The 14,661-nt window shown below is 40.1% G+C and overlaps 1 protein-coding gene across 2 annotated transcripts in view; it reads left to right on the forward strand.

Moving 5' to 3' along the window:
- The window catches only part of PDE4D (phosphodiesterase 4D), a 560,837-nt gene that overhangs the window by 321,582 nt on the left and 224,594 nt on the right, over positions 1–14,661 (forward strand). For both annotated transcript variants that reach the window (XM_060009455.1, XM_060009457.1), the window contains exon 2: positions 14,265–14,456. In XM_060009455.1, coding sequence (XP_059865438.1) covers positions 14,265–14,456 — 192 coding nt within the window. The remainder of the gene's footprint in view (positions 1–14,264; positions 14,457–14,661) is intronic.

Consider the following 14,661-nt stretch of genomic DNA (forward strand, 5'->3'; position numbering starts at 1 on the left):
CTGCATTTTGGAAATAAAAGAGCTCAGACGTGGTCTCAGAGAGCAAAAGCCTGGTGGTAAGGTTGGTATTTTCCTTGCACACAAAGAAAGTAAAACAAGGGGAAACCTTGCAGGACTGCATCTGATGCTCACGTCCAGCCCAGCCGGGAGACCTGTGCTTTACTCTTCCCGTCCCCTCCATACTCTCAGTTTGAGATTAGCACCTGAAAACTGGATGTCAAGGAAAGGAACACGTGCTTACTTATTTTATTCTCAATCACAGTGAAGCCTGGATGACATTTTCAGAAATATTAAGGTCTACCAACAACTACAAAAATAGACACTTTCGTTGTCAACATATATAGAGGTTAAATATATGACTTGAACCATTCATTAATTTTAGAGATTTACTGCAAGTATGGACCTCACTTTGCCACCGCAGGCTTTGCCTCTAACTCCCAACACTGCAGCCCCATGTTAGGACCTGTTTGAGAACCTTTGTTAACAAATTTTCAGCCATAAAAAAGAATGAAATAATGCCATTTGCAGCAAATGGATGCCACTAGAGATTATCATACTAAGTGAAGTAAGTCTCAAAGAGAAAGACAAATACTATATGATGTCATTTATAAGTGGAATCTAAAAAGTGACACAAATGAACCTATCTGTGAAACAGAAACAGAATCATAGACATAGAGAACAGACTTGTGGTTGCCAAGGGGGAGGCGGTTGGGAGAGGGATGGAGTGGGAAGTTGGGGTTAGCAGATGTAAGCTTTTATGTACAGAATGGATAAACAACAAGGTCTTACTGTATAGAACAGGGAACTATATTCAGTATTCTATGATAAACCGTAATGGAAAAGTATTTTAAAAAAGAATGTATATATGTATAACTGAATCACTTTGCTGTACAGCAGAAATTAACACATCATAAATCAACTATACTTCAATAAAAATAAATTTTAAAAAGAAATAAACCTCAAGTAAAACAATTCTGAGTTTGAGCTTTTTAAATTTTAGATCGAATCTTTTAGAAAAATCAGCCTTTTGCCATTTTGTTTGGCAAAAACCTACTAATCAAGTCCGGCTTATTCCTTCTGGCCTCCAGTCCAAACATCAAACTCACACCATCGTTTTCATCTTTAATCTCTTTATTGGCCTCTGTGACTTGAGAGTGGCATAGACATGTCAGAAACAAATGTGTGTTCCCTGAGATCATCTGATATTTTTACTCATAAATAAGCATATTCCTATACCCTTTTTGCCAGGCTTTTGTTTATAAAAACCATGTGTGAAAACAAAGGGTAAAATTACATTCTCCATGCAAATATACGTATTATGCAAGATAACATGCACACTGTCACCTCTGTAATCCACTAATGTGCTAAATACCATGCCCTCTCATGGTGTCCTATTCAAATTTGAGATGCAGTTTTGGGATTGATTGGAAAAAATCGTCATTTATGCATATCACTGTAAAATGCATTTTTCCACAGTCTCATCTCTATAGATAATCTGAACAAAGTAAATATTAAAATGGGGAATTGGAAGAAGCAGTATTTATTCTCTTTACTCCAGAGAAGGTATTTGATCTTGCAGGAAAATTTTGAATGCTAAATATCACTGGCGTTGATTAGAAACAGGTTTCATAGCCTCGTGGTATTGATAACAATGGTAAAATACTTATAGAGAGAAAAAATATTGTTTTACATCTTTATTGGAGTATAATAGCTTTACAATGGTGTGTTAGTTTCTGCTTTATAACAAAGTGAACCAGTTATACATATACATATGTTCCCATATCTCTTCCCTCTTGTGTCTCCCTCCCTCCCTCCCTCCCTATCCCACCCCTCCAGGCAGTCACAAAGCACCGAGCTGTGCTATGCGGCTGCTTCCCACTATCTATCTACCTTACGTTTGGTAGTGTATATATGTCCACGCCTCTCTCTCGCTTTGTCACAGCTTACCCTTCCCCCTCCCCATATCCTCAAGTCCATTCTTTAGTAGATCTCTGTCTTTATTCCTGTCTTACCCCTAGGTCCTTCATGACATTTTTTTTTCTTAAATTCCATATATATGTGTTAGCATACGGTATTTGTCTTTCTCTTTCTGACTTACTTCACTCTGTATGACAGACTCTAGGTCTATCCACCTCATTACAAATAGCTCAATTTCGTTTCTTTTTATGGCTGAGTAATATTCCATTGTATATATGTGCCACTTCTTTATCCATTCATCCGATGATGGACACTTAGGTTGTTTCCATTTCCAGGCTATTGTAAATAGAGCTGCAATGAACATTTTGGTACATGACTCTTTCTGAATTATGGTTTTCTCAGGATATATGCCCAGTAGTGGGATTGCTGGGTCATATGGTAGTTCTATTTTTAGTTTTTTAAGGAACCTCCGTACTGTTCTCCACAGTGGCTGTTTCAATTTACATTCCCACCAACAGTGCAAGAAGGTTGCGTTTTCTCCACACCCTCTCCAGCATTTATTGTTTCTAAATTTTTTGATGATGGCCATTCTGACTGGTGTGAGATAATATCTCATTGTAGTTTTGATTTGCATTTCTCTAATGATTAATGAACTTGAGCATTCTTTCATGTGTTTGTTGGCAGTCTGTATATCTTCTTTGGAGAAATGTCTATTTAGGTCTTCTGCCCATTTTTGGATTGGGTTCTTTGTTTTTTTGTTATTGAGCTGCATGAGCTGCTTATAAATTTTGGAGATTAATGCTTTGTCAGTTGCTTCATTTGCAAATATTTTCTCCCATTCTGAGGGTTGTCTTTTGTCTTGTTTATGGTTTTCTTTGCTGTGCAAAAGATTTGAAGTTTCATTAGGTCCCATTTGTTTATTTTTGTTTTTATTTCCATTACTCTAGGAGGTGGGTCAAAAAGGATCTTGCTGTGATTTATGACATAGAGTGTTCTGCCTATGTTCCCTCTAAGAGTTCGATAGTTTCTGGCCTTACATTTAGGTCTTTAATCCATTTTGAGTTTATTTTTGTGTATGGTGTTAGGGAGTGATCTAATCTCATTCTTTTACATGTACCTGTCCAGTTTTCCCAGCACCACTTATTGAAGAGGCTGTCCTTTCTCCACTGTACATTCCTGCCTCCTTTATCAAAGATGAGGTGACCATATGAGCATGGGTTCATCTCTGGGCTTTCTATCCTGTTCCATTGATCTATCTTTCTGTTTTTGTGCCAGTACAATACTGTCTTGATTACTGTAGCTTTAATTTCTTTCATCAGTGTCTTATAATTTTCTGCATACAGGTCTTTTGTCTCCTTAGGTAAGTTTATTCCTAGATATTTTATTCTTTTTGTTGCAGTGGTAAATGGGAGAGTTTTCTTGATTTCACTTTCAGATTTTTCATCATTAGTGTATAGGAATGCAAGAGATTTCTGTGCATTAATTTTGTATCCTGCTACTTTACCAAATTCATTGATTAGCTCTAGTAGTTTTCTGGTAGCATCTTTAGGATTCTCTATGTATAGTATCATGTCATCTGCAAACAGTGACAGCTTTACTTCTTCTTTTCCGATTTGGATTCCTTTTATTTCCTTATCTTCTCTGATTGCTGTGGCTAAAACTTCCAAAACAATGTTGAATAAGAGTGGTGAGAGTGGGCAACCTTGTCTTGTTCCTGATCTTAGTGGAAATGCTTTCAGTTTTTCACCATTGAGGATGATGTCGGCTGTGGGTTTGTCATATATGGCCTTTATTATGTTGAGGAAAGTTCCCTCTATGCCTAGTTTCTGCAGGGTTTTTATCATAAATGGGTGTTGAATTTTGTTGAAAGCTTTCTCTGCATCTATTGAGATACTCATATGGTTTTTCTCCTTCAATTTGTTAATATGGTTTATCATATTGATTGTTTTGCATGTATTGAAGAATCCTTGCATTCCTGGAATAAGGCCCACTTGATCATGGTGTATGATCCTTTTAATGTGCTGTTGGATTCTGTTTGCTAGTATTTTGTTGAGGATTTTTGCATCTATGTTCATCAGTGATATTGGCCTGTAGTTTTCTTTCTTTGTGACATCCTTGTCTGGTTTTGGTATCAAGGTGATGGTGGCCTCGTAGTATGAGTTTGGGAGTGTTCCTCCCTCTGCTATATTTTGGAAGAGTTTGAGAAGGATAGGTGTTAGCTCTTCTCTAAATGTTTGACAGAATTCGCCTGTGAAGCCATCTGGTCCTGGGCTTTTGTTTGTTGGAAGATTTTTAATCACAGTTTCAATTTCATTACTTGTGATTGGTCTGTTCATATTTTCTATTTCTTCCTGATTCCGTCTTGGCAGGTTGTGCATTTCTAAGAATTTGTCCATTTCTTGCAGGTTGTCCATTTTATTGGCATATAGTTGCTTGTAGTAATCTCTCACGATCTTTTGTATTTCTGCAGTATCAGTTGTTACTTCTACTTTTTCATTTCTAATTCTACTGATTTGAGTCTTCTCTCTTTTTTTCTTGATGAGTCTGGCTAATGGTTTATCAATTTTGTTTATCTTCTCAAAGAACCAGCTTTTAGTTTCATTGATCTTTGCTATCGTTTCCTTCATTTCTTTTTCATTTATTTCTGATCTGATTTTTATGATTTCCTTCCCTCTGCTAACTTTGGGGGGTTTTTTTGTTCTTCTCTCTCTAATTGCTTTAGGTGCAAGGTTAGGTTGTTTATTCGAGATGTTTCCTGTTTCTTAAGGTAGGATTGTATTGCTATAAACTTCCCTCTTAGAACTGCTTTTGCTGCATCCCATAGATTTTGGGTCATCGTGTCTCCATTGTCATTTGTTTCTAGGTATTTTTTAATTTCCTGTTTGATTTCTTCAGTGATCACTTTGTTATTAAGTAGTGTATTGTTTATCCTTCATTTGTTTGTATCTTTTACAGATCTTTTCCTGTAATTGATATCTAGTCTCATAGCATTGTGGTCAGAAAAGATACTTGAAACAATTTCAATTTTCTTAAATTTACCAAGGCTTGACTTGTGACCGAAGATATGATCTATCCTGGAGAATGTTCCATGAGCACTTGAGAAAAATGTGTGTTCTGTTGTTTTTGGATGGAATGTCCTATAAATATCAATTAAGTCCATCTTGTTTAATGTATCATTTAAAGCTTGTGTTTCCTTATTTATTTTCATTTTGGATGATCTGTCCATTGGTGAAAGTGGGGTGTTAAAGCCCCCTACTATGAATGTGTTACTGTCGATTTCCCGTTTTACGGCTGTCAGTATTTGCCTTATGTATTGAGGTGCTCCTATGTTGGGTGCATAAATATTTACAATTGATATATCTTCTTCTTGGATCGCTCCCTTGATCATTATGTAATGTCCTTCTTTGTCTGTTCTAGTAGTCTTTATTTTAAAGTCTATTTTGTCTGATATGGGAATTGCTACTCCAGCTTTATTTTCATTTCCATTTGCATGAAATATCTTTTTCCATCCCCTTACTTTCAGTCTGTATGTGTCTCTAGGTCTGAAGTGGGTCTCTTGTAGACAGCAAATATATGGGTCTTTATTTTGTATCCATTCAGCCAATCTGTGTCTTTTGGTGGGAGCATTTAGTCCATTTACATTTAAGGTAATTATCGATATGTATGTTCCTATTCCCATTTTCTTAATCGTTTTGGGTTCATTATTGTAGGTCTTTTCCTTCTCTTGTGTTTCTTGCCTAGAGAAGTTCCTTTAGCAGTTGTTGTAAAGCTGGTTTGGTGGTGCTGAACTCTCTCAGCTTTTGCTTGTCTGTAAAGGTTTTAATTTCTCCATTAAATCTGAATGAGATCCTTGCTGGGTAGAGTAATCTTGGTTGCAGGTTTTTCTCCTTCATTTAAATATGTCCTGCCAGTCCCTTCTGGCTTGCAGAGTTTCTGCTGAAAGATCAGCTGTTAACCTTATGGAGATTCCCCTGTGTGTTATTTGTTGTTTTTCCCTTGCTGCTTTTAATATGTTTTCTTTGTATTTAATTTTTGACAGTTTGATTAATATGTGTGTTTGCATATTTCTCCTTGGATTTATCCTGTATGGGACTCTCTGTGCTTCCTGGACTTGATTAACTATTTCCTTTCCCATATTAGGGAAGTTTTCAACTATAATCTCTTCAAATATCTTCTCAGTCCCTTTCTTTTTCTCTTCTTCTTCTGGAACCCCTATAATTCGAATGTTGGTGCGTTTAATGTTGTCCCAGAGGTCTCTGAGACTGTCCTCAGTTCTTTTCATTCTTTTTTCTTTATTCTGCTCTGCAGTAGTTATTTCCACTATTTTATCTTCCAGGTCACTTATCCGTTCTTCTGCCTCAGTCATTCTGCTATTGATCCCATCTAGAGTATTTTTAATTTCATTTATTGTGTTGTTCATCATTGTTTGTTCCATCTTTAGTTCTTCTAGGTCCTTGTTAAATGTTTCTTGCATTTTGTCCATTCTATTTCCAAGATTTTGGATCATCTTTACTATCATTATTGTGAATTCTTTTTCAGGTAAACTCCCTATTTCCTCTTCATTTGTTTGGTCTGGTGGGTTTTTACCTTGCTCCTTCATCTGCTGTGTGTTTTTCTGTCTTCTCATTTTGCTTATCTTACTGTGTTTGGGGTCTCCTTTTTGCAGGCTGCAGGTTCGTAGTTCCCATTGTTTTTGGTGTGTGTACCCAGTGGCTAAGGTCGGTTCAGTGGGTTGTGTATGCTTCCTGTTGGAGAGGACTAGTGCCTATGTTCCAAGGGATGAGGCTGGATCTTGTCTTTCTGGTGGGCAGGTCCATGTCTCGTGGTGTGTTTTGGGGTGTCTGTGGACTTATTATGATTTTAGGCAGCCTCTCTGTTAATGGGTAGGGTTGTGTTCCTGTCTTGCTAGTTGTTTGGCATAGGATGTCCAGCACTGTAGCTTGCTGGTCGTTGAGTGAAGCTGGGTGCTATTGTTGAGGTGGAGATCTCTGGGAGATTTTTGCCGTTTGATATTATGTGGAGCTGGGAGGTCTCTTGTGGACCAGTGTCCTGAAGTTGGCTCTCCCACCTCAGAGGCACAGCAGTGACTCCTGGCTGCAGCACCAAGAGCCTTTCATCCACACGGCTCAGAATAAAAGGGAGAAAAAGTAGAAAGAAAGAATTAGTAGAAGTAGAAACAAAGAAAGAATGAAAGAAAGAAAGGAGGGAGGGAAGAAGGAAGGAAGGAGAGAAGGAAGGAAAAAAGGAAAGAAGATAAAGTAAAATAAAATAAAGTAAGGTAAAATATAATAAAGTTATTAAAATAAAAAATTATTATTAAGAAAAGAAAAGCAAAAAAAATTTAAAAAAAAAAACGGACGGATAGAACCCTAGGACAAATGGTGGAAGCAAAGCTATACAGCATAAATCTTGCTCTCAACGTCCACCTCCTCAATTTGGGATGATTCATTGTCTATTCATGTATTCCACAGATGCAGGGTGCATCAAGTTGATTGTGGAGCTTTAATCCGCTGCTTCTGAGGCTGCTGGGAGAGATTTCCCTTTCTCTTCTTTGTTCTCACAGCTCCCAGGGGCTCAGCTTTGGATTTGGCCCCGCCTCTGCGTGTAGGTCGCTGGAGGGCGTCTGTTCTTCGGTCAGACAGGACGGGGTTAAAGGAGCCGCTCATTTGGGGGCTCTGGCTCACTCAGGCCGGGGTGGGGTGGGGGAGGGCGGGGCACGGAGTGCGGGGCGGGCCTGCGGCGGCAGAGGTCAGCGTGATGCAGCAGCCTGAGGCGCGCCGTGAGTTCTCCCTGGGAAGTTGTTCCTGGATCCTGGGACCCTGGCAGTGGCGGGCTGCACGGGCTCCCCGGAAGGTGGGTGTGGATAGTGACCTGTGCTCGCACACAGGCTTCTTGGTGGCGGCAGCAGCAGCCTTAGCGTCTCATGCCCATCTCTGGGGTCCGCGCTTTTAGCCGCGACTCGCGCCCGTCTCTGGAGCTCCTTTAAGCAGCGTTCTTAATCCCCTCTCCTCGCGCACCAGGAAACAAAGAGGGAAGAAAAAGTCTCTTGCCTCTTCGGCAGGTCCAGACTTTTCCCCGGACTCCCTCCCGGCTAGCCGTGGCGCACTAACCCCCTGCATGTAGTGTTCATGCCACCAACCCCAGTCCTCTCCCGGCGCTCCGACCGAAGCCCGAGCCTCAGCTCCCAGCCCTGCCCGCCCCGGCGGGGGAGCAGACAAGCCTCTCGGCCTGGTGAGTGCCGGTCGGCCCTGATCCTCTGTGCGGGAATCTCTCCGCTTTGGCCTCCGCACCCCTGTTGCTGTGCTTTCCCCCGCGGCTCCGAAGCTTTCCCCCTCCGCCACCCATAGTCTCCGCCCGCGAAGGGGCTTCCTAGTGTGTGGACAGTTTTCCTCCTTCACAGCTCCCTCCCGCTGGTGCAGATCCGTTCCTATCCTTTTGTCTCTGTTTTTTCTTTCTTCTTTTGCCCTACCCAGGTACGTGGGGACTTTCTTGCCTTTTGGGAGGTCTGAGGTCTTCTGCCAGCCTTCAGTAGGTGTTCTGTAGGAGTTGTTCCACATGTAGATGTATTGCTGATGTATCTGTGGGGAGGAAGGTGATCTCCACGTCTTACTCTTACGCCATCTTCCGGTGAAAAAAATGAGAAAAAATATTTTTGAAATAATTTTCCAACTTGCTTACACTTCATTAAGCTTGAGGGCGAACCATCCCCCTCATCCTGAGTGGTAAAGCACCAAAATGGATTCCGTCATACGGCCAACAGCATGGGCTACCATACATACAGCAGAGTCAGGTAAAGGAGAATAAACAGCACTGTAGTTGTGTCTCAAGTACCGGTACCAAGCTAGACCCAGTGGCTGGAGGCCTGAGGTCGGAAGGACTGTTCCTGCTCATTCTATTCCACCGGAACCCCACCCAGGTTGTTGGGATCTCCATGCCTTCCATGTTCCTAGCAGGAAATTGTTCTTTCTCCTCGGTGAGGAATATCTAGAGAAAAATCAACAGTCTCTACTCTCTCCCCGGATGTTATCACACTGGAATGATGGAGTGGAGTGGAGACAGCAACTAAGTTATGAAAGCAGCTCAAGCCGTAAGAGCGATCTGCCTCTAGCACCTGTCACCTCCTTGATTGCCAAGGTTGATCCTGGTGCTTTGGCTGACCAGCCCTCAGTTCCCTCTCTCTCCCATCTCTCCCTGTAGGTTCTTCCCAAGGCAGTGTGCTCAGGAAAAATCTGTATGGAAAGTACCCCTTAAAGAAAAAGGGTAATAATAGTAAAAACAACAATAGCTGCTAAGTATATGGAATGTGCTGGCTGCCAGGCAGTGTGCTAAATGCTTTCCAAATATTATATAGGGCCTTATAATTGCCCTAGAACTAGATACTGTAATTGTCCTTATCAGGGAATGGGAGCTTAGAACGGTACAGTAACTGCCCAAGAGCATGCAACTAGAAGGTGGCAGAACCACGATATGAAATTTAGACGTTTTCTAATTCCCAAGTGAATGTCTTTGGAATATTTTTGGTATCTCCCCATCTCCCAGCGGGAAGATCTCTGTTGTCAATGCACCATTGTTAATACACAGCAACAGAAGCAGCTCTCAGATGCCCCTGACTTGAATAGAGCCTTCCAGGGTCCCCTCCAGCGTTCAGCAGATGCTCGTTCTCTCCAGGGTCTTCCCCGTGGGAGCTCTTCACAGATGCTTTGATAATGGGACCTCTGTTGATCGGGGCTTCCCGCAGCTGCTCCACTGGAGTCCTCATGTGTCTCACCTTCATCAGACTCCACACTGGAGGTCAATGTTGAGTGTAAGGTCCTGATGGCCAGGTGACATGAGATGAGCTGTTCACCCGGGATGATAGCAGGACCACGGCTCAGGAGAGAGTCCACATCATGGGCAAGAAGGGATGCAAAATATGTAAACCAGAGAAGCAGGGTGTAGCATCAGGCCAAAAAACTGAGAAATGATCCCAAGCGGACAGATGATTACAAGGTCAGTAGACACAAAGTGTGGGAGCAGTGGAAGAGGCTGAATGGAAGGTGGATCACGACAGGTAGTCCAGTAATTCTACTGATTTGGAACAGTGTAGAGAGCTGGGGAGCAGTTTGGTTGGTTGGTCAATTTGCTTGTTTTCTCTTTGGTTTTTAAAGGGTCCTGAGTGGAGTGAATGGTCCTGAGTAGTGCTAGATGCACACAGCCTTCAGTAGTTCTAATTGCAACAGGCTGGCAGGGCCATTACTCTTTACCGCCCCCCACTGGGGACCATGCACAGCTGCGTTGCTGCTTCTCCACTAATGACTTCTTGGTAAAAGCCAACTCTGTCAGGGAACATATACATCATTGAACTGCATTAAGGACAGCAAACATGTGGGACAATGGAGCATCTCGCTTAGTTTCATTTGCTAAGACCTTCTGCAGACTCACCATCCCTCCTTATTCCAAATGAACTCTAAAACTCTGTAACGAAACCCACCCAAAAGGTTTCAGCAGAGACTGTTTTGCACCTTACTGTTGTTTCAAAACTGAAAAAACAGAGGATTTCGAAAATTCCAAAATTGGGGGTCATATAAAGACCAAGGCCCAGAATTAGCCTTGGCAAACGTGATCCATAAGTTGTTCAGAATGTTAACATTTGAAGTTCTATCCTGGTGAGGAAGCTAAGAGATGTTTCTCTATTTTTATAATGAATAAGAGGAGGCTTTGCAATAGAGAGAGAAACACAGGGGCCATTCTCCCAGGCTCTGGAATCAGTGGGTTGAGTTTAAAACCCACTGACAAACTGTATGGCCTTGAACATGTGACTTAACATAGAGCCACTTCTTTATGACTCAGATTCCTCATTGGTCAAATGGAAAATATAGTGGCTACTTCAAAGGGTTATTGTGGGGATTCAATGAGATAATGTACATAAAGCACACAGCACAATTCCTAGCGCTTGGAGAGTGTTTCAAATGCTTTATTATCATTATTATCATCATTATGATTATTATTCTCACCATCATTATTAGTCTCAGACATTCTTACTCTCCCCAAATCTATACTTCCTTTCCTAAACTTCTGCTAATCTTATACTTGGGCTTCATCTAATTGGCAGTGAGTCAAAAGAGGATTCATTATATCAAAGTGTTTGCCAAAGAGTGTTTTTGGCAAATTCACAACTGATCTCTTTGGTCCCAACGTCTAAGGTTAGGGTTACCCCTCATCACCTTCTTGTCTTGTTAATAATACCATGACATTGACTGTTTATAAAGTTACGTTTCAAAAATGAACAGCTTATTTGAAGCCATCCATATTTTCAGGCTAAATAAAGTCTCAGTTAATATGCTATCCACCGAATGAAGTACTGCCTTGAAGTGTTCCCAACCTAATCTCTCCCAAGAAAAGATCCTTAGTTCTAATATTTGAACAAAAGAGCTCATTTTTTTAAGTAAGCATAAATGTCTAATAACAGATCAGTGACCATTTTTTAGATCATTCTCAATCTGTTTGTAAAGCTAATACTAATATTTCTTAGGCTAATATATTTTCATCAATATTTGGTAATCACTTCCTATAAATTTTGAGGTTTTATTTTTTGGATAATATTTAAGAGGTTGTTTTCATGAGTCTTTAAGAAAAAGATAGTTTTGGCCTTTATTTACAGTAGATTTTCCTCAAGAAAGTGATCTCCATCCAATGGCCAACTTGTTATATTACAACCTGCAAAGAAAAGTATCAAAGCCCATATACTCCCATATCAAGCACTTTATGACCTACTAATAACTGTTTGGTTTTAATAGGTAATACTACCGCAAAAACTGTTAAATATTTTAAGATACTTATCAGTATTTGTTCCAAAACTGATAGTGGAGAATTTTTTTTGTTAAGTCAAGACTTGCTTAATTTAATTGGAAAGATTGTAATAATAAAAAAGTGCAAATTTCTGATTTGGGGGTAATATTGGTATTTCCTCAATTGAACTGAGAAAAACTAAGCCAAAAATCGTACTCCTGTATCTCCTATATTTCTGTTTCTGCATAGCATGAAAAGGATACCATATTTTATTTTTTAAAACAGTAACAACATTTTGATATTGAAGGGGAATCAACATAAACATTTTTTATGTGATCACATTAAGACCTCTTCATGCTGAAGAGCGGCCATCACTATCTCCTTAGAGCAGAAATCACCCCATCCTCTCCCTATGCAGAGGTCTTTTATGTCTTTCAACTGTATACTGAATGCCTTCAAAAGCCCTCTTTAAATACTACTTTTCCATGAAGATTTCTCAGATATCCCAGCTTGGATTAATCTCATTTCCTTTATTTTTGTACCTCAATGTGCTTATGGTAGGTACTTAATAAATGCTTATTGAGTTAAGCATATCCAAGAAGAGCCTGCCAGAGATCCTGAATAAGTCTCTTTAATGATTAGAGGTCCCTTCCCTTTGGCCTTTCTCAGGATTGTTAAAGTCCCAGATGCATGAAGTATCTGTCCGCAAGAAACAGATGTCCCTGTTTGGGTGTCATAGTTGCTGGTTTACAGGATTATGCATTACAGCTGGGAGAACTTCAGGAATAGTAGATAATTAAATCCAGTTAGCTCAGTAACTTGGTCAATTAACCTTTCTAGGAGCTGGTATCCTTGTCTGTAAAATGAATCTGCTCAAGTAGATAATCTCTCAATGTCCTGTAAGGACCAAATGAATATATCTGTAAAGTGACAAAATTCTAAGAAAATTTTAAATTGAAAAACATGTTTATGACTGGCTAAGCTAGATTATGAGTTTTCCCTTTTTTTTTTTACTAGACGGATTGATTTGGAGTCAATGTTCTACTTTGGTCATAGATTCATAGGTGATTCATGAAACATCAAGCCCCTGGGTAATTCTTCCAGTTTGGCCTCCAATCTTTGGGTCATAACACTATTTATTAGTAACTCCAGTAGAAAAAGTAAAAGAATATTTTAAAATTAGCCAGTTAATAGTTTGGATAAAAGTTGTAATAGGAAAAACGTTGTTAACAACTGAACTTGAATTCATTTGTTCACTTCATTCAACAACTTTTTAAACCACATACTTGCTGAGCTATCCTGAGCTATCACCCTCCTTTTATAAGAACACATGAGAATTGACTTTATTTTACTACTGGTTGATGCTAGACTAGAAAAGCTCTTTGTAGAAAGTTTATCTAGATTATAAAGACTGTGATGTTAAGAATGGCATGTATGGTTCTTTTTTTCCCCCAAACTCTAAAATCTGTATTGCCAAGTATCATGTCTTTCATTCATTTGATCATTAATTCAAACCACTTAGTAAAAATTTTCTGAAGTGCTTAGAACACCCAGAATCTCCCTTCTCAGAGAGCTCACAGTCTAGGAATGGAGATCAAGTGGTAATTATTTCCAGCTCATTGTAAACGCTATCAGTGGGGAGTGGGAAAGAGTCTTGGGAACACAGAGAAAGGGCATCTCATGAAGCTCTGGGGTATCAGGGCAGCATTTCAGATGAAGGCTAAGTCCTCAAGGATAAATAACAATTAGGCAGGAGATTGGAGGGTTGAGAAATTGGGGAGCAGAAGGTTAGGTAGTGAGAGTCTGATACAAGTAGGTGGTGGTTCAATATGAGGGGAGTATGAAGTTCCCGACGGAAGAGTGTTGCATATCGAGGTTGCGAAAAGCATTCGTTGTCTTTGAGAACAGATGCTTAAGACTCTGTCAGTTCAGCCAAGAAATGTGAACTTTATCTTGAGGACAACAGTGAGCCACTGTAAGGTTTTGAACTGATGAATAACACAGTCAGGTTTAGATTTTAAGAAGAATCATACAAGGTGGAAAATGGATTCAAGAGACTAATTTAAAGGCTCTTATAATAATGTAGGTGACAGTTGACAGAATCCTGAACTTAGTATACTGGCAGTGGGGATGGAGGAAAGTGGCCACAATAGAAATTAGTGATTGGGTAGGTGTAGGTGGGAGTCGAGAAGCCCAGGTTTGGGGAATCAAGGATATTAGGCATGTAATGGGCACTTGTTGAACTGAACCCAAATATTTAGTGAATTACTATGTAAAAGGAATTCTGTACTTAGGAGAGCTAGTCTTTGCAGAATGGCTCCTTGTAAACTGAAATTGAGTTCAGAGAGACCTATATATTTTGTATTTGGTCAGTGAACAAGGTACTCGAAGGTGTAGGAAGACAAGTATATAAAGTCAGTGTTTTTTTTTTCTTTTGTGTATTTTGGTATTACCATTTTTTTTGACAGCAGGAATCAGCTGTAAGTTTTCCTATTGTCAGTTCCTAAACTGAAGTCTCCCTTTACTAAACTATTAACATGCAATTCACAGCAATGTCATTCTTTCTCCTTAATTGACAGCTTCGATGTGGACAATGGCACATCTTCTGGACGGAGTCCCTTGGATCCCATGACCAGCCCGGGATCTGGGCTAATTCTCCAAGCAAACTTTGTCCACAGTCAACGCCGGGAGTCCTTTCTGTATCGATCCGACAGCGATTATGACCTCTCGCCAAAGTCTATGTCCCGGAACTCCTCCATTGCCAGTGACATGTAAGTGTGAGGGGGAGCAAAGAGAAGAGGGCGTGCTTAGAGAAAAATCAAGTAAATTTCCCTCTAGAGTTGATAAAACCAATGATATTTGTTCAACTGCATCATTCTCTAATTTAAAAAGGATGGTGGCTAAAATTATACAAGTTGAAGATAAATGGTAGATTGAATCTGTCACTCTTGATAAGAAACATTTATTTTCCCAGAG

This window comes from Delphinus delphis, chromosome 3 (assembly GCF_949987515.2).
Source record: "Delphinus delphis chromosome 3, mDelDel1.2, whole genome shotgun sequence".
NCBI classification, from domain to species: Eukaryota; Metazoa; Chordata; class Mammalia; order Artiodactyla; family Delphinidae; genus Delphinus; species Delphinus delphis.